The sequence below is a fragment of the Pelophylax lessonae genome (assembly GCF_965119305.1).
Source record: "Pelophylax lessonae genome assembly, chromosome: 13".
NCBI classification, from domain to species: Eukaryota; Metazoa; Chordata; class Amphibia; order Anura; family Ranidae; genus Pelophylax; species Pelophylax lessonae.
Window position 1 is genome coordinate 9,821,597 of NC_138780.1, and position 18,440 is coordinate 9,840,036.

An 18,440-nucleotide genomic window follows, 5' to 3' on the forward strand; every position below is an offset into this window, starting at 1 on the left:
AGACTGACCGAGACAATAGTATTCTGGGACAGTTTAACAATCTAAGAATGTAAACAAATTGTATCTAATTTTGGACTCTCTAAGTAGCCAATTCCAGTCAGTTGTCTCAATTCTGTCTTCTGATCTTACTGATATGGGCAGTGAAAGCCTCATACATATTCCTCTCTTCATCTGGTAACATTCTTCTCTTCCTCTACAGTTTATATGATAATCATCTGACAGACAGTTCCTGCTCCCACCTGGCATCTGGAATAAGAAATAACCTGACACTAAGGACACTGAACCTATCTGTGAACAATCTAGAGGGACCTCATTTCAGGGATCTGATGGAAGCTCTGACAACAAGCCGGATAGAGGAATTACTGTGAGTATAAGAAGACTGACTAAAATAATATTTAAGACCGTTTACATTCAAAAATATGTGGTAATGCTTGTGTGTCTGCTCCAAAGGTGCACAACAGGCAGCGCAGGTGCTGCATGTGGGCCTCCAGTTCTTTGTGTGGTCTGCTGTGTATTGGCCACTTTGCAGATTGGCAGAGGGTGTTGCTTGCTGGAAACTCTCTGCATCTGGCAGTGAAATTATTCCTGTACTGTACAACAGAGTAATCTCAAAGCATGGGGGTTGGGGGGTAACAGCACTGCCAATGACCATCAATGCAGTTGATACAGCACTGTCAGTGACAATCTATGCAGGGAGGGGTTTAACAGCAATGCCACAGACCATCAATGAAAGGGTTTGACACAGCATTGCCACTAGCCTGCCACCAATGTGGGGGCTATTACTGTGGTTTCTGGCATCAAAACTGTTTTTTTTTTTCATCACTTACACCAATGTTGGGGGTTATTATTGCGGTCACTGGCACCAATTCTGGAGGTTGTTATTGCAGTCACTGACACCAGTGCAGGGGGTTATCATTCTGTCAACTAGCATCAATGCTATAAGTCATCATTGCATCCACTGATGCCAATACAGAAAGTGACCATTACAATAACTTCTTTTTTTTTAATTTTTGAAAAAAACAATTACTAATTTGTAATAAACCAGGGGGATTTCAGAAGAGGAAGCTGCCCTGGGTGCAGCAGTTATGTGGAAGGAGGTGGTGACCATCACTCACTCTCCTGCTAAATTCCTTCCCAGCTGGTGCCCAAACCTTAACACAAGCAGAGTGGGAATACCAAGCAGTGGCAGCAGGGTGAAGAGTGCTGGCGGGCGGAAGTTGATAAAGGAGTGCGCATGCCTGGTTGGGTGTTCGCGCATGCTCTGAAATGCGTAGTGAAGTCCCTCTTGCCCTTCTCTTGCTCCTTCAGACACTTCAAGCCTCCGCCTCTCGGTCCCCGCCTCCCGCCCGCCCAGAAGACATCAGAAAGCCGGCACTCTTCTCTGTCTCCAAGGACACCCTGGGCCCTGCGGACCGCTGCATAAGAATAATGAAGCCACTGACATTTAGGATACATGCTTTGTCTCTTATCTCGATGTGAGTTACTACTACTTTTAATGTTGTATTAAATTTCGATTGCACTCAGAGGCTCTCTCCTCTCTTCCTTTATCCACTGACCATCAGTGGGGGGGGGGGGGTGGTTTTTCTGATCACTGATACCAATGTTGAGGGTTATTATTAAGTCCACTGGCACCATAACTGGAGGTTTATATTGCAGTCACTGACACCAACCCAGGGGGTCATCTCTTTGTCCACTAACACCAATGCTGGGTGTCATCCTTGCATTCAGTGGCACCAATGCTGAGAGTTACTGTTACAATACCTATTTTATTTTATAAGATTTGAAAAACACTAACTGACTGATTAATTCCTAATAAACCGGGGGGGGGGGGGGCAGTTTGATAGCTTTGCCCTCTGTACTGGTTGACCTTGTCCCGGTGCTGTGTACAAATATATAGTATTTATTGGTGTTTTATAAGGTGATCTAACATAAATGATTCCAATAAAGAGAAATGAGTTCCATGTATGTAGAGAATAGTTACATTCATTCCTGGGGGAGAAATGTATTTTCTTCTGGTAATATTCTTCTCTTCTTCTACAGATTGGATAGAAATTACCTGACAGACAGTTCCTGCCCCCACCTGGCATCTGGAATAAGAAATAACGAGACACTGAGGACACTGGACCTGTCTGTGAACAATCTGGGGGGTCCTCATTTCAGGGATCTGATGGAAGCTCTAAAAACAAGCCGGATAGAGGAATTACAGTGGGTAAAACAGTGACATTTATTGGCTCTCCAGAACCTATCCCTAGCATCCTGTAAATTATACTGTAAATTATACTATATAAATAGATACAATTGTGCATAGTCATACACAGGGAATCTGATCTTACTACAATGGGAAATCAGAGCCTGGCACAAATCTTTCACCTGACCGGAGCACCCATAATTTAGTGAAAAAACAAAATTAAACCCGCGCTACACAACGTGAAAATTATTAATATGAATAAGGTAATGAGCAGCTGCTGCAGACTCTAAGAAAATTCTTAGGAAAATGTGATAAAAACAAATTTATGCAGCGCTAGCTTCAATAAAGTGATAAGTGCTGTGATATATAACAATATTCAATAATTTATAAAGTGCATAATAAAGATCATATACACAAAGTGCTAAGTGCTAAAAAAAATATATGCAATAGCCAATAAATTATAAAGTGCATGTATACACATGGTTAGATATACTCCAAAAGAATATTTCACCGTGCTTCTGTCACGGCAACACTTCGGTCTGGCTTTTTCTTGGACTCTTTGAACAAAATTGAAACAGCCCCTTCATCCTTTTCCACACCTGAGCCTGTTTTTGATTTGGACACAGCTCCCCCTGGATGGGTTTGTGTGAGCTCCACACACGATTGTGAAAGGAGTTCACCCCTCTAAATACAGGTCCCGGTGACCCTGTACGCACCTGTTTTTTGATCTATTCCTCCTAGTGGACACATGGAGAGAGTGCTGAGCCTGCCGAATTGATTTTAAATCCATACATGCAGAATCTTTTCTAATACAGACAGAGACCTTACAAAAAGTTATGTGCAATATTTTACATTACCCCTGAAGAAGAAGCGAATAGCTTCGAAACACGTTGGGTATTTGGGTGTGAACCTACTTGCACGTCTCTGTTGCTGCATTGTATTGTATTTTCTGCGGAAGCTGACCCAACAAGTGTGAAGGCTACACAGGAGAAGTTCTGGTCCTTAAAGATCCTGGGCAATGTGCAATAATCCTGAAGGTCTTAATTTATCTGCAATCTGGTGAGTGGGGAACCTTGAGGGGCACCTTGTCACTTTGCAAGCACCTGAATTTTTTTTGGCACCTTGGCACCTTAATTGGATCACCATAAGGACTTTTTGTTTCAAGCACTGAATATTCTTTTGGAGTATATCTAACCATGTGTATACATGCACTTTATAATTTATTGGCTATTGCATATATTTTTTAGCACTTAGCACTTTGTGTATATGATCTTTATTATGCACTTTATAAATTATTGAATATTGTTATATATCACAGCACTTATCACTTTATTGAAGCTAGCGCTGCATAAATTCGTTTTTATCACACCCATAATTTAGTGTTGGTGATCTCCATTGTGTTTTTGAGTTCAGTTGTACAAAGGGAAGAAATTAATTTTCCTCTGGAAACATTCTTCTCTTTTTTCACAGTTTAAATCATAATCACCTGACAGACAGTTCCTGCCCCCACCTGGCATCTGGTATAAGAAATAACCAGACACTGAGGACACTGAACCTGTCTATGAACAATCTGCAGGGTCCTCATTTCAGGGATCTGATGGAAGCTCTGTCAACAAGCCGGATAGAGGAATTACAGTGAGTATAACAAGAGTGACTAAAATAATATTATATATTATATATAGTAAGTATAACAGGACTGGCTGAGACTATAATATTGTGGGACAATTTGCATCCAAAACGTGTAAATCTTCTGACTTCAATTGTTGTTATAGTGACCTGTTTATCTTCTATTATATTTAAACCTCTTTTCCTGGCCTATATGGAGCAGAGACAATCATGGCAGGCAATCTTCATCGGATAGCTAAACTCACCAAAACACTTGGCAATTGTGAACATTTATTTATTACAGGTATTCAAATAGCGCCAGAAGTTTAGAAAGCACATTACATATTGTAGATTATGTGACAGGGCGAGTCCGTGCCACTGTTTAAAATGGCGGTCTGGGTCAGATTTTGCAGGAAACAGGCACACTAATGATGCAGGTTTGTGCTGAGTTTATGTTAGGGACAGAGTTAGAGATCAGCGATCCACCCTCTCGAAAAGGGTCAGTGGGTGGAGGGAGCAATGAGAGGTGCATGTCACACCATACTGTCTAGGTCAGGATAGACAAAGGCCTGAGCCTGGGAGAGATGGAGCAGCAGGTAGCTGCAGGACAAGAAGCCAAGCTGACAAAGGTACAGCGTTTTGTGCAACGCTGTGTGTTGTATGGTCTGGAGGACCAAGGCATAAGGCTTGAACAGTAAAACTGCGAAGATAACTACAAGGATGGATATTGTTTCTTTGTCATATTGATGGTGAGAACCCCTTGCATTAGAAGATATTACTTTGTAAACTTTTCTTTTGTTTAAATAAAGGTGGGCAGAAAAATCCCTGAAAATACACCTTTGGCGTGGAGTAAACTTACTGTTTTGCACTACCAATAAGCCACGAAATTCAGTGCTTATGTGCTGCGCTAAATCAATAATATGTGTTGCGCTAAATCAAACAAAGTGCATATGAAAAAGATTAAAGATATTCAATCTCAAAATATTGCAACAAAAGTCCATGTGATTAAATACGTGACATGAATATTGAATAAGTCCTTTCGGAAATAACATGCACGTGTATATAAAGTGCTGTGATCTCTAGATAAAAAAACTCCTCCAACACAAAGGTGAACAAAACTTCTCAGTGACTGTGAGAGAATCCACCACCAGAAGTGCAAGCCTCTCACCTTAATATCTGACCCAGGTGCCACCCTGGGTCAGACAAAGCAGTCCCCTAACAGGGGTAATCAGTTATCAGCAACAAGGTATGAGCAAGAGAGTCCGGGATCAGCACAGCTCATCCATCCATATCACAGGGCCATAGATGAAAAAAGGGGAACAAAGCAAAGAAATCTAGTGCTCTCTGTATAACTTGATCAGGCAGAAGTTTAATTGAAAATCAGGGTACTCACAAAACGCTGTAGTATACAAGTGCGATACAGCAATGTTTCCATGGAAGGGTGTGACGTCCGCAGCACGGCTCCGCCCCCCCTGTACGCGTTACGTCTCCGCTCAGGGCTATCGACTTCTTCAGCAAGGGACCGCAAGCTACGAAATGCCCAACTTCTCACAATTCATATAAAAGAAAATGAAAAATAGTGCAATAAAAATGGTGATCATAGAGTAGCAGCATAACAATTAACAATCAACTTATTGACAATTAGAGGTGAGCTTCAGGTTTGGGTCGAATTTGAGCTGAAACAGGCTGTTCACAGTTAAGCAAATGTCTAAATAAACTGGCAACACTTGACCAGTTTGCCCACCCAAATCACTGCTGGATGGTAAAAAAGCAGCCAGGGATCATGGGCAACATCACTGACCAAAGATGTCATCCAGGATCCCCTCACACTGTGCTCAAATGTAGTGCTTAGAGCTGGGAAAGTTTTCAATATCATCCAATCTATGATCTAGTGACGTGATGTCTTGAAGCCTTCTTAGGACTGTGGGTGTCCCTTCACATGCAGTGCTAACAAAACGGCAGACAGAGGGTGCACCAGCCTAGTGCACTATCTTTGTAAACACTTTATTAATAAATAAAAGCAAGTAATATACTCACAAATGCATTGTGGCAACAAGCATATCAAATAGTCTAGATGCAACTGTCACCAGATCCGCAACGCTTAGCCCGTAGCATGGAAAGAACATTCAGCGTCCAACATGGCTAACCGTTTTGAGGGGCAGCCCCTCTTCCTTTAGAGCCAAAAAAGAAACTGACAACATTTTACCAGTTTGTCCACCCAAATCACTGATTGCTTGATAGTAAAGAAGCGGCCAGGGATCATAGGCGACATATTTGACGAAAAAAGGGTAATGATCATATATGGTCAATGATGTCACCCAGGCTCCCTCTGTGCTTACATTATATCAGCACTGGAGATCTTGTCATTTAGTGGTGGTAGTGTGGCAGATCAACTTTACCTTGTGACGGGTTGTCCTTGTGAAAGGGCAGCATTCTTAAGTAATAAGTTATCGTGGTTTGGAAAACCCCATCAGATAGAAGGTTCATGAGGATGAATTTACATCAGGGAACATCGTTTATATTTTAGGGTGTTTTTATATCTTTTGTCACAGTGTGTGTTTTCTGATTTACATTTGACTTTTCAAATCCATTTTCAAAATTCATACAGTATCAGACACTTATCCAGGGAGTAGGGGGGCAGCGAGCAATATGTCCCCACTTCTGAACCACACCTGACAACATGCCTCTCAGCATTGGGTGGGCACTGGGGAGCTACAGTTCATTGAGGGAACCATGAATGCCAACATGTACTGTGACATACTGAAGCAGAGCATGATCCCCTCCCTTCAGAGACTGGGCCGCAGGGCAGTATTCCAACATGATAACGACCCCAAACACACCTCCAAGACGACCACTGCCTTGCTATAAAAAGCTGAGGGTAAAGGTGATGGACTGGCCAAACATGTCTCCAGACCTAAACCCAATTGAGCATCTGTGAGGCATCCTCAAACAGAAGGTGGAGGAGCGCAAGGTCTCTAACATCCCCCAGCTCTGTGATGTCATCATGGAGGAGTGGAAGAGGACTACAGTGGCAACCTTTGAAGCTCTGGTGAACTCCATGCCCAAGAGGATTAAGGCGGTGCTGGAAAATAATGGCGGCCACACAAAATATTGACAATTTGGGCCCAGTTTGGACATTTTCACTTAGGGGTGTACTCACTTTTGTTGCCAGTGGTTTAGACATTAATGGCTGTGTGTTGAGTTATTGTGAGGGGACAGCAAATTTACACTGTTATACAAGCTGTACACTCACTACTTTACATTGTAGCAAAGTGTCATTTCTTCAGTGTTGTCACATGAAAAGATAGAATAAAATATTTACAAAAATGTGAGGGGTGTACTCACTTTTGTGAGATACTGTATATATATCATTCACATCAATCCCAGTCCTTAAGGACCTTACAGTCTAAGGTCCCTAACTCACACTTATACATACACATACTAGGGCCAATTTAGGCAGGGGCCAATAAACCTACTAGCATGTCTTTGGAGTGTGGGAGGAAACCCAGGCATGCACAGGAAGAACATGCAAACCCCATGCATGTACTGCAAGAGTGTGGTTAGGCTTTAAATAAATGGGGCTAGAGCTGCTAGGTGGAAGTGCTAACAGCTTAGCCATTGTGTTGCTCAATGAGTAATTAGGCCTGTGAACAATAATAATCATCATAGATATCCCTCATTATTGCACCCCAAATAGTCTGAGATCTAATGACCATTTATATCCTGTATTCTAGGATTGTGAACATGTTATTGTCAGATGAAGATATAAGTGTATTGAAAAAGCTGGAATCCCTCCGACCAGAACTGAAGGTGTCTACAGGATAATCCCAGAGGAAGAAGCTCTGCTACAGATGGAGATGGAGCTGGGACATAGGTGTGGACGAGGAAGAGAATCAGTGTTACAAATGAGAAACCTGACCCAAGAAGAAAATGAAATATCATAGATTAACTAATGTACCGAAGATAAGATCCTGAATTTGAACACCACTGAAGTCAATAGGAGCTGAACCTTAGGAAATCAATAATGGCCATTTTGTGGCCTAATAAAAACATAGAAAAGTGACGGTAGAAAAAAGACCAAGTGGTCCATCGAGTCTGCCCTAATAGGGATTGCCAAACAAAGAATATGGGGAGCTGGGAAGACGCCTGGGGGACATCTACCAATGAAAAAATGTTTTAATGTATCCTTCAGTGGAAAGAGGGTCTGTTTAGGTAGCTCAAAGGGCAACATTGTAATTACAAAAATCCTTTAAAATCCATGCTTAGAGGATGCCTGAAAGCGGCATGTGTAGAAAACATTACAGTTCTCAGGGAGAGCTCCAATGGCACTGACTTTTATAGTTATAATAGCATAGAGCAGTGGTGGCGAACCTTGGCACCCCAGATGTTTTGGAACTACATTTCCAACGGTGCTCAACTACACTGCAGACTGCATGAGCATTAGGGGAAACGTAGTTCCGAAACATCTGTGGTGCCAAGGTTTGCCATCACAGGCATAGTGTATACTATGAATAATGGCACAGTATTATTGATCACGCAAAAAAGCCTGCTGCTCCAGGCTTCTGAAGGTCCAAGTTCAGTGAGCAGTCGCTGAGGAGCGCAGGTGAGGAAGGAACTTGCCTCGGCTCAATATATGCAAATGGTAGCGATGGTAGGAATAGCCTCAGCCCACACTCCATCCAAGACCCACTCCCCGATGCAAGTTGCCCAACACAAGGGGCTTCATGATGGAGGAGGCTGATCACACCATCACTACCCATGTTTCCGTTGGATGCGCGGCACCTGGAATGACTCTATCTCTTGTTTACAGTATTATTGCTCTCACTCCGATGGTCACAACAGTTTTAATATGATCATCATTCATTGTTCTTTTTTAACAATTTATTTTATTGTGTTATTATTTTTCTTTATTTAATGTTATGGCTACCACAAAGGCACTAACATACCCTCATCAGATAACATTTGGCAGGTGCCAGGTCCCCTCTACGGAGACATCAGGGGTCTATTAGATGTTTCCGCTGCACTCTACTGTAGCTAATAAAGCACAGATAATGCTTTATTAGCTGCATAATCAGCTGTAGTAGCTGGAAAATGACAGCTGTGAACCCAGAATTGATGTAATACAGGCTAAAATTTCTGATCAGATGATAGCATCTGGAAATGCAGAAATGTGTGTCTTTTTGTAATAAAATGAAAATAAAAAAAAAAAAACAGTTTGCATCACACTTCTGAAGTTTTTATTGTATAGGCCACGATTTCTGAGGGAGAGAGCAAGCACATTGCATCTGGAGTTGTCTTGCTTCAGAGACAAAAGATAGGAAAAGGTTATAGAGATTTGCACCACAGATATCAAGCCTATATGGGCCAAATGCAATTTCTGAAAGAATGAGGGTGCATATTGCATCTGGAACAAAAACTTAGACTTTTTTTGTCTGCAATTGAAAATATCAACATTGAACAGAAATGCAGCAGCATTCCCAGCAATGCTGCAACACAGTTATTGAGTTCTGCACATTTTCAACCTAGGATATTGTAACGGATCACCTGGCACCCTGACTGGGTACCTCCGTTGAGGGATGCTCCTAGTGCTGCCCGAGGGCTCCAAGCACTCCACCAGACACCATAAGCACCGCAGACCCCACGACCTGCCGAATAGCATAGCAATCCCTTGTAGCAGATTTCCCCAATGAGAAGCAGGACTTTAGATTGAGGGGGAAGTAGAATTGAAGGTTTAATGGTAGAGATGCTCTTTTATACAGTTTTCCCCCACAAGGTTACCGCCCAGGTGGACCTTGTGGGGCACACGACATGAAATTCACAATACCCATAACAAACTTAAAAGTGAAATGTGGCAAAACCTCTTTTGGCCATACTTCTCTTGTGGGTCACAGGGGTACACTTATTTGTGTTCACCTGTGACCCAGAAGTAGCTGACAGCAGACTTTAGCCACTCTAGACTCTGGAGGAATCCCAACAATAATGTCAGGATTAGAGATGGGAAGACCTGAGAAAAAAAATTGAAAAATTGGGAAATTTTTTTTTTTTCTTTATTGTACATCACGGGACACAGAGCCATATTCGTTACCATATGGGTTATACGCCACCTATAGGTGAATGGACACTGGCAACCAATCAGACAGTAAGCCCCCTATATAACCCCTTTTACACAGGAAGTACCTTCTTTTTTCACCAGTGTCTTAAAGGTGATGGTCATGGGGAGAAGCTCTCCACATTTTTTTTATGTTTTTTCAAATAAGAAGAAAGATTATGCCACAATCCCTGATCGAAGATCTCTGAATTTAAAGGGGTTTGCAATCAGATCTATCCAAAAGAGTCAAAGACTAAAAGGATAGTACCTAAGCCTCGGGAAAGAAGATACAAGGTTTTGCCTGTAATGTTGTCCTTTTTTAGGCACTTGACCCTGGGATCTAGACCCTTGGTAAAACCAAACCCCAGGGTTCTCTACAGGTCCAAGGGAGTGGCCCCTCAAAAACCAAGGGACCCAGTCCTCGTAGGTCGGCAAGTGACAGAAACTCACCGTGATGGGTGAAAATTGGATTCTTGTTACAAGACAGAATCTTGCAGCGGGACTAGCAAGTCCGCTTTAAAGATATTTGACCTGTGCATTCGCCTCCTTGGAAATCTCCGGCAATGCAACGCCTTCAATGGTGAAGGATCGTCCCCATGCACGCTCGAATATTCGCCATCTAAGCACAAGCGTATGCATGAAGCCAGGAGGGGTGATCCATGACACGATTGGCATGCACGTGGATGTCAAGTAGCACGCCGCGCATGCGCAGTACAAGCGCAAACAGTGTGATTTCTTATGGAAGTGTTGCATGCAAGCCTCTGTCAGAGGCTGGAGGGGACACAGAGCAGCAGCAGCTGGGTTGCGTAAGTCACTATGGGTGCATGTTTATAGGCACGGTCTGGTTCTGTTACTTTGGGATAATCTGTTAATCTGTGCTGTGTGATAAGCTATATAGCTTGGCACAAGCCTTGAGTTCACTAAAGTTACTACCTCAAGTTTGTCTTGCCTAAGAGCAATGTCCTCCCGAAAGAGGGGGACACTGTGGTGCCACCAACAGGACTTGAAGATCCTAGTCGGAGGTGATTAGCCAATCTGAGCCATTACAGTTGTCAGGCATAGTAGCCACATCTAGTGCTTCTGCCACAGCAGACATCACCAAGGACGATATGGCATAGACATTGGTTAGCCTTAAGGGAAAGATTGCTGGCATGATTGCAGCATCGCAAGCAGGGAGGAAACATGATAGATCCCCCTCACCTGAGCCACCTCCTGATTTAGTTCAGGATTGGGCAGAGGATGTGGAAGATGTAGCTGTAAATTAACCTGTAGAAGGTCAAGCTGAGGTTTCCACTTCTGGGGAGTCAGGACCTGAAGAGTAATACTCAGCCTCTCAATCCCAGAGATTGTTGATTCAGTCTCTCACTGAAATGGTCTGGTTTGGGTACAAATTACCTCCCTTAGAGATGTCTGAAGTCTTTTTTTCCTCTCTAGGCTCATTGCGCCCTCCTCATAGTCCTCAGGCTTTTCCCTCTTGGAGCAGGTAATGTATGCTGATTGGGATCATCCTGGTAGGATTTTTATTCCTCCTAAATGGTTTTCAATATTGTATCCTAAGGAGGAGAAATTCACAAAAAATGGAGTAAACCTATTGTGAATGCTGCCATTTCTTCAGTTAACAAAAGTTTAACTTGTCCTGTGGATAATGCCCAGGTATTTAAAGATCCAGCTGATAAAAAGTTGGAATCTTTACTAAAAGACTCCTTTGCTGTTGCAGGGTTTGTAATACAACCAACAGTGGCAGATGTAGGAGTTTGTGAGTCTTTAAAAGACTGTATTATGCGAGTGTCCATGTCGGTCCATTCTCAAGGAGAATATGTGTAAGATTTGACAGATCTACCTCGCACTTTATGTTTTGCAGTTTGATGGTCTTGAAGACTCCATACAGCAGATGTCACGGTTTGCTCTTTTAACAGTGCATATGCGCAGAATCCTTTGGCTTAAAAGCTAGTCTGCGGAATTACCATGTAAAAAGCTGCTGGCTGGCTTTCCCTTTCATGGAGAACGCCTATTTGGTAATGATCTGGATAAGTATATCCAAAGAATTTGGGGGGGGGGGGGGGAAGAGTACGTTGCTACCTGTTAAGAGGAAAATAAAATGTCCTTTTAGGATTCCCAGCACTCACACTCACACAGTTACGACGGCCCCAGCCGTCTGGTAGAACCAAGCCTTCAGGTCAAGGGCAAAAGAAACCTTGGGCCCAGAGATCTACCAAGTCTACCTTCAAGCCTACCTTGTGAAGAGGCACCCCCACTCAGTCAGGTGGGGGGGAAGGCTGCTACGGTTCTCAAAGGTCTGGGTAGAAATAATTCAGGACAACGGGGTTATTTGCCCCATCTCGCAGGGATACAAACTGGAATTTCGGGTGTTCCCACATCCTCAGTTTGTAAAGTCAAACATAGCTGCAGATCCTCTAAAAAGAAGATCTCTCTTTCTGGCTCTGGACCAGTTAAGGTCCCAAAGAGTGATTACAGAGGTTCCAGTGGACAAAAGATTCAGGGTTTTTTACTCAAATCTTTTCGTAGTCCCCAAGCTAAACAGAGACGTGAGACCTATTCTGGATCTCAAAGCTCTGAACCAGTTTCTAAACATTCGTACTTTCCGTATGGAATCAATTCGTTCAGACATGGCCTTCCTACAGGGAGAAGAATTTCTAGCATCCATAGACATCTAGGATGCATATCTTTACGTGCCTATATTTCAGGCCCAACAAAGGTTTTTACGCTTTGCAGTAGAAAATCATCATTTTCAGATTGTGGACCTGCCCTTTGGGTTTGCCACAGCTCGAAGAGTGTTCACAAAGATCCTAGCTCCAATAATGGCCGTTCTAAGGTCTCAAGGGATATCAGTGATAGGATATCTAGACAATCTATTACTAATAGATCGATTGTCTTCGGATCTAAGCTACAATCGACTCCCTTGAGACACACCCCTCGAACACGTGTAGCACCCTCCTAGGTAGGTGCAATAGAAAGAAAGTATAGTTTTGAATCCTGTCTGCTAACCAGAGGGATTGCAGGTAAATCTATATTGTTCTCTGACTACCAGAGAGCAGGATCTGTTAGTGAGATCTGCTCAATGTGCTCAGGTGCAACCCACACTGGTCCAATAGGGAGGCATGTTGGACAGTGGGAGGAAACCTGACGAATGAGTGCACAGGCGTTTAATACAGCCCTGGTGATTTGGCACAAGGGAAAGTGCCTCGGTTCATCTTGGGATACTGTATAAATGCCAGGAGCACATGTGCTTGGGGTCTTTCAGCTGGAGGGAGGGAGGGGGGCTGCCTCCTCCTCTGTAGAGGTGCCATGCGGCCTCAGGTAGTCAATCTGAGGGCCTAAATAGCTAGCAAGGAACTGAACCCAGAGGTCCTGTGAAGATGACTGAAAGGGGAGACACTGAAGGATCTGATTCTGCAGTACAGTGATTACAGATCTGTGTCAAGGGACCTGACCTGAAGGGGGCCACCCCTGCAACTAGAAGAGTCAGTGGACAGGTGTCAGTAAAGGGGATGCTAGTGAGTGTCCTGAAGAGAATGTAGATCACCAATTCTATTGCAGGAGAGAAAGAGCAAGGAGATTTATCCCTTTCCATACATGTGGCAGTATGGCTTAAGAAGTGAGACTGCTTCCACAAGCAACCTGGTGAGGCCAAGTGAGAGTTGTCCTTATCCAAAGTACACAGTTCCAGTTTGAGTATCCCACTATTCCCTTCTCCCATCCAAGTTCCACAATAAATACAAAAACAAAACAATACCCCTTGACTGTTTATTGAGCAACGAGCCATTGGCAGTAAAGGATGAACGTCTGAACTTTACCCTAAGGGACTGTGTGCTGGTAATCAGAGGAGACCCAACAAGTCATCATACAGCAAACCATACGGGACAGTGCTACACACGTTTCAACCAAAAGGGCTTAATCATAGAGGTGGAGATGGTCTCTACCAGCGTGTTTATATGCATCATAAGCCATTATTAAAACAGAAGCAGCTGGGTCTCAGAGAAGGTGTCTGTCCTACTCTCGCTGACCACCACTGGCCTCATTGTGCCTACTAACAAATACACCAATACCTCACTGTCAGCTTTCAACAGCAATAGGTAGCAGAGTGTGAGCATAGGATTTGTGTCTTGCTTTCATGACATGTTTTGGTTTCTTTACACGTGGATTCTGTTTGGTCAATATGTCAACATCAGCATAAGCCAATATAGCACCCTCTAGTCCTAGAATACTGTAAATATGTTTGTTAGCGTAGGTAAATTGTTAGGATTGGCTGGCAGCAAAGCCTGTGTGGAATCTGGGTCAGGGTGAGTGACTCAGGGAAGCTGGATGACTTATCACCTCTGGTACCTCCCCCTACTTGCTGGAACTTTGGAGAAACTTCCAGAAGAATGGGAGGGAGGTTAGGAGGGTCTGCTTGGAATATTTGTGAGGGCCTTTGCCAATCCCCAGCAAGATAGGCTGGCAGGGAGAGGGCAACTCTTAAATACTCTGGGTCATACCAGCAAGGGGTAGTCATGTGGAAGATGGAGATGACGTGCTGAGGAGGCTGTCAGTGACCCTTGGGTGTAACCCCCTAGTCTGGGGGGGGGTGACCTTAGGCTTGGGGCATGGGTGCTGGAGGGATCCTGCTATAACACACAGAGGAGTCCTGTCCAGAGACACCAGAGCAAGAGTGAGGACAGCATGAGCCAGTTTGCATGTCAAAGAGATCTCCAGGGAGAAGTCAGCTGGGTGGCTGGTGAGTGTGACAGTCTGGGAGGACTGTGGGAAAGTAGCTAGGAGGGCTATTGAAAGGGGCAGCTGCAGCCAAGTGGGTTGGCAGTTTCTTAAGACGTGGTGCTGGGATATGTAGTCATGTAAATATAGCTGGATTCTGGACTTTTCTTTACACAACCAAAGGGGCCTGCGGGCACTGCCTGTAAAGGACTTTTGCTTAATCTGACTAAGTGCCTTTTTGTCAGATTCATCACAAAGTGTTCCAGCTGGATCTGTGTTGTCTCTGCGAGCAAGATAAGTGCAGGAAGAAGAGAAGAGTGTATATAGAGACTGCATATAGCTGTATATAGGAAGAGTTGTCCCTCAAGTTTGTTGAGAAGTCTAGTGGGCATCCCAAAATTTACCTCATCCCCATTCAAGTTCTAATCAATCTATAAAACACAAAAAACAAAGCACTGGACTGTTTTCTGCCTCTTACATATAGTTACATAGTTACATAGTTACATAGTTAGTGAGGTTGAAAAAAGACATCAGTCCATCCAGTTCAACCTATGTTGCTTCTAAATGCTTGTGAAGTTGCAGTGTGCCTGGCTGTGCAGGGTGGGGGATCCCATTTCACCAGCAGCTCCCTAGGGGGTGTATTACACCAATGAGAGGCCAGAGGTCACCTCTTCATTAACAGACAATAGAAAAAAGGATTAACAGCCTTCCTCCTCCCTCTCACTCTCAGCTGAGAGGGTGGTAAGATGGGTAGATGAGGCTGCAGCAAGCATCTCCAGCTCTCCTGCTCTGTATGCTGTGTCTGGTGCAGACACAGCATAGAAAAAAATGCAGTTCAAAACTGCTAAAAATTAATAATCGCGCTAGTGAAAAAATGTATACAGTATAATAGCTGCAGCTTCCAGTGTGACAACACCCAAACAAAATAAATAAACAACAAGCTGCGCTAAACAATATAAAATCTATGAAAAATTGAGTGATCATAAAAACAATAAATTCAATCAAGTATCAAATTATGAATAAATGTCAAAATTAGATACATATTATAAGTGAATATAGTGCATTAAGTATATGAATCTAAGTAATGTCCATAAATCAATATAGGTGACTTGTGTGACAAACAAATAATAATGCAGTCCACCACGAGTGCTGTGATCCTCCACCGATATCAGAGCTGCTTACCAGAAGGTAGTATAAATGGGCCTGTATAGCACAACTGGTGGTCAGCAGGTTCCCAGCAGGATAAAGAGGATGGCCAAGATAAGGATATAACCATAGAAATCCCCCAAATGGCAGCCCAACTCCGCTAGCTCAGTTCACACCAATGGACCAGCGTCATGCAATGAAAAGCAATAGAGGCTCCATAGCGTAAGAAGCAAAGAAGCTGTAAAATTCGCAGAAGAAAAACAAAGCAAGTCGCCGGCCGGTCGGCTGTTCCGCCCGTCTTCCTGGGTACGAGGGGTGACGTCAGCACGCCGCTTCCCGACGCATTTCGCCACAGATGACGTTGCCCTAGGACAATATACATAATCCCCAAAGTACGCAAGAGCTTATCTAGCCCCCTGTTAGAGTGCCAGGAAACCAGACCACATGAAGATGCAAGTAAAATAAAGCAGTTTATTAGTGCAACAATAATAAATGCACAGCAAGAGAGGGGAGCAAAATCAGGAACAGCCGGGTCAAGCGGGTAGTCATCCAAGCCAGGATCGAGTCCAGGAGTGAGTAATGTGCCGAAGCTGGGTCGTCTGCCGATGTGGGGTCTTCTACCGATGCGGAATCGAGAGCCAGGAAGCTCGTCAGCCAAACCAGGTCATGCACAGTGCAACACAGAGAACAAAGAACTGCTAGCAGTGATGCACCTTGGAGCACAAATGCAAGGGCAAGGTCTGAAAGCCATCAGGTGATATATATCTAAAAATATAAAAATAAAGCTGCGCTAACTTGAAATATAAATGATCAAAACATATGCTTAAATGAAGCAGTGGATAATTGTTACAAATAATTATAACACAACATCCAGGTTAAATTATCATAGTGTCCATAAGAAAAGTAAAGCAAGTCCAAATAAGATGTGCAAGGTGTAGAAATAGAAATTCATCCACCGCAATAATGTGACTTTTCCTCAATCCGTGACAAAGGTAAAGACGACGCTATGCGCTTACCAAAAGGCAGATGAAAAAAAGCCCATCAATATGCATAAATGGTGCGGCTCCTGTCTCCTCCAATGGGCAACAATATGACCCCTCTGGCTGGTTCAACCTGGCGGAAGCCCCGATCAGGAACAACACAGCAGCACGGACCACCTAGGTCCAAAACTCTCCAGCATAAACCGTAAAGAGATGGAGGCCACAAATGGTGAAGTAAGTAGGCACAACAGGCTCAAATTGAACTATTTACAGTAGATAAGAACACCTCTCACTTGGCCTCACCAGGTTACTTGTGGTAGCAGACACACTGCTGCCACTTGTATGGAAGAATTAAGTCCTCTTGCTTTCTCTAGCAGCAGACTTGATGCAACTACATTATCTTCAAGACACTCTCTAGCATCCCCTTGACTGACACCCTTCCACTGACTCTTCTAGCACAAGGGGTGGCCCCCTCAGGACAGGCTCCATGATACAGATCCATACTCACTGTAGGCAGAATCAGATCCTGTCCAGTGAATCCTTTCCAGTCAGCTCTGCCGGTCCTCCGGGCTCAGCTCCTCTCTTAAGGCCCGTACACACGTACCGATTGTCGGCCGTAAATATTCGGCCAACGTCCGATCGGCCGATTGTCGGCTTGTTAGTATGATGCTTCCGACAACCGACTGCGACTTTTCGGCTGAACAAAATCTGGTCTGCATGCTATAAAATTTTTGTTGGCCAACACCAGAACGGCCGATTGTTCGTCAGTCAGAACAGATTTCGGCCGACAAAAGCCAGATGAGCAAGACTGGGCATGCTCAGAGAAGAAAAAACACACGGAAAGTTAACCATCACATGACATCACTTCTGAAGTTGGTTGTTGTTGGCCGACAAAATTCGTGTGCAGTCTTGAGCACTTTTCAACCAACACGACAGCACTGGACAAAAGACGGCAGATCGTTCGGCCGACAATCGGTGTGTGTGTACGGGGCTTTACTCTTTAGGTCTTCTGAAGCCGCATTGCAGCATCTACAGAGGAGGGAAAGCCGCCCCCTCCCCCTGGGACTTCGCACTCCATCTGAAAGACCTGAAACACATGTGCCATTGGCATTTATACAGTATCCCAGTATGCACTGAAGCACTTTCTTCTTCCAATCACCAGAGTTGTAAAAAATGCCTGTGCACTCATTTGTCAGGTTTCCTCCCACTGTCCAATATGCCTCCCTATTGGACCAGTGTGAAACACTTCAGACAAACTGAGTTGCACCTGAGCACCATGGCCTTACTAATAGATCCTGCTCTCTGGTAGACAGAGAGCAATACAAATTTACCTGGCAATCTCCCTGGTAAGCAGAAAGACCCAAAAACTATTCTCTCTCTTCTAGCACCTACCTAGGAGGGTTCTACATACATGTTTGTAAAATAAGAAAAAAAAAAAAAAGTTCAAAGTTTAAAAGTTCAAGTTCAAAAAGAAAAAAATTCAAAAATTCAAAAGTCCTTATCTGGTTCTGACAGGGTGAGTCTGGAACCAGGAGATTGGCACCATAGCGGGGCATCTAATGTTTTTTGGAAAACGAAAGTACAGAGCTTCATTAAACCGCCTAAAGACCTCAGGCACGAGAGGAATGGAGATAAAAAGGTAAAGATCTGGGTGCTTTTTGTACACCTGAGCACTGCCGTCTTTTCCTTTGGCTTGTCATATTTGTTGTTGTTGCTGTGT

The 18,440-nt window shown here is 43.8% G+C and overlaps 2 protein-coding genes across 2 annotated transcripts in view; both read left to right on the top strand.

The window, feature by feature from the left end:
• The window catches only part of LOC309543141 (uncharacterized protein), a gene marked incomplete at its 3' end in the record, with an annotated part of 1,180,881 nt that overhangs the window by 997,573 nt on the left and 164,868 nt on the right, over nucleotides 1-18,440 (top strand). The window contains exons 27-29 of the mRNA XM_082242522.1: nucleotides 200-364; nucleotides 2,041-2,205; nucleotides 3,659-3,823. Of these exons, the coding sequence (XP_082098648.1) occupies nucleotides 200-364; nucleotides 2,041-2,205; nucleotides 3,659-3,823 (495 nt within the window). The remainder of the gene's footprint in view (nucleotides 1-199; nucleotides 365-2,040; nucleotides 2,206-3,658; nucleotides 3,824-18,440) is intronic.
• LOC309543153 (NACHT, LRR and PYD domains-containing protein 12-like) overlaps nucleotides 1-18,440 on the top strand; it is a gene marked incomplete at its 3' end in the record, with an annotated part of 49,130 nt that overhangs the window by 12,555 nt on the left and 18,135 nt on the right. The gene's annotated exons all lie outside the window — the stretch shown is intronic.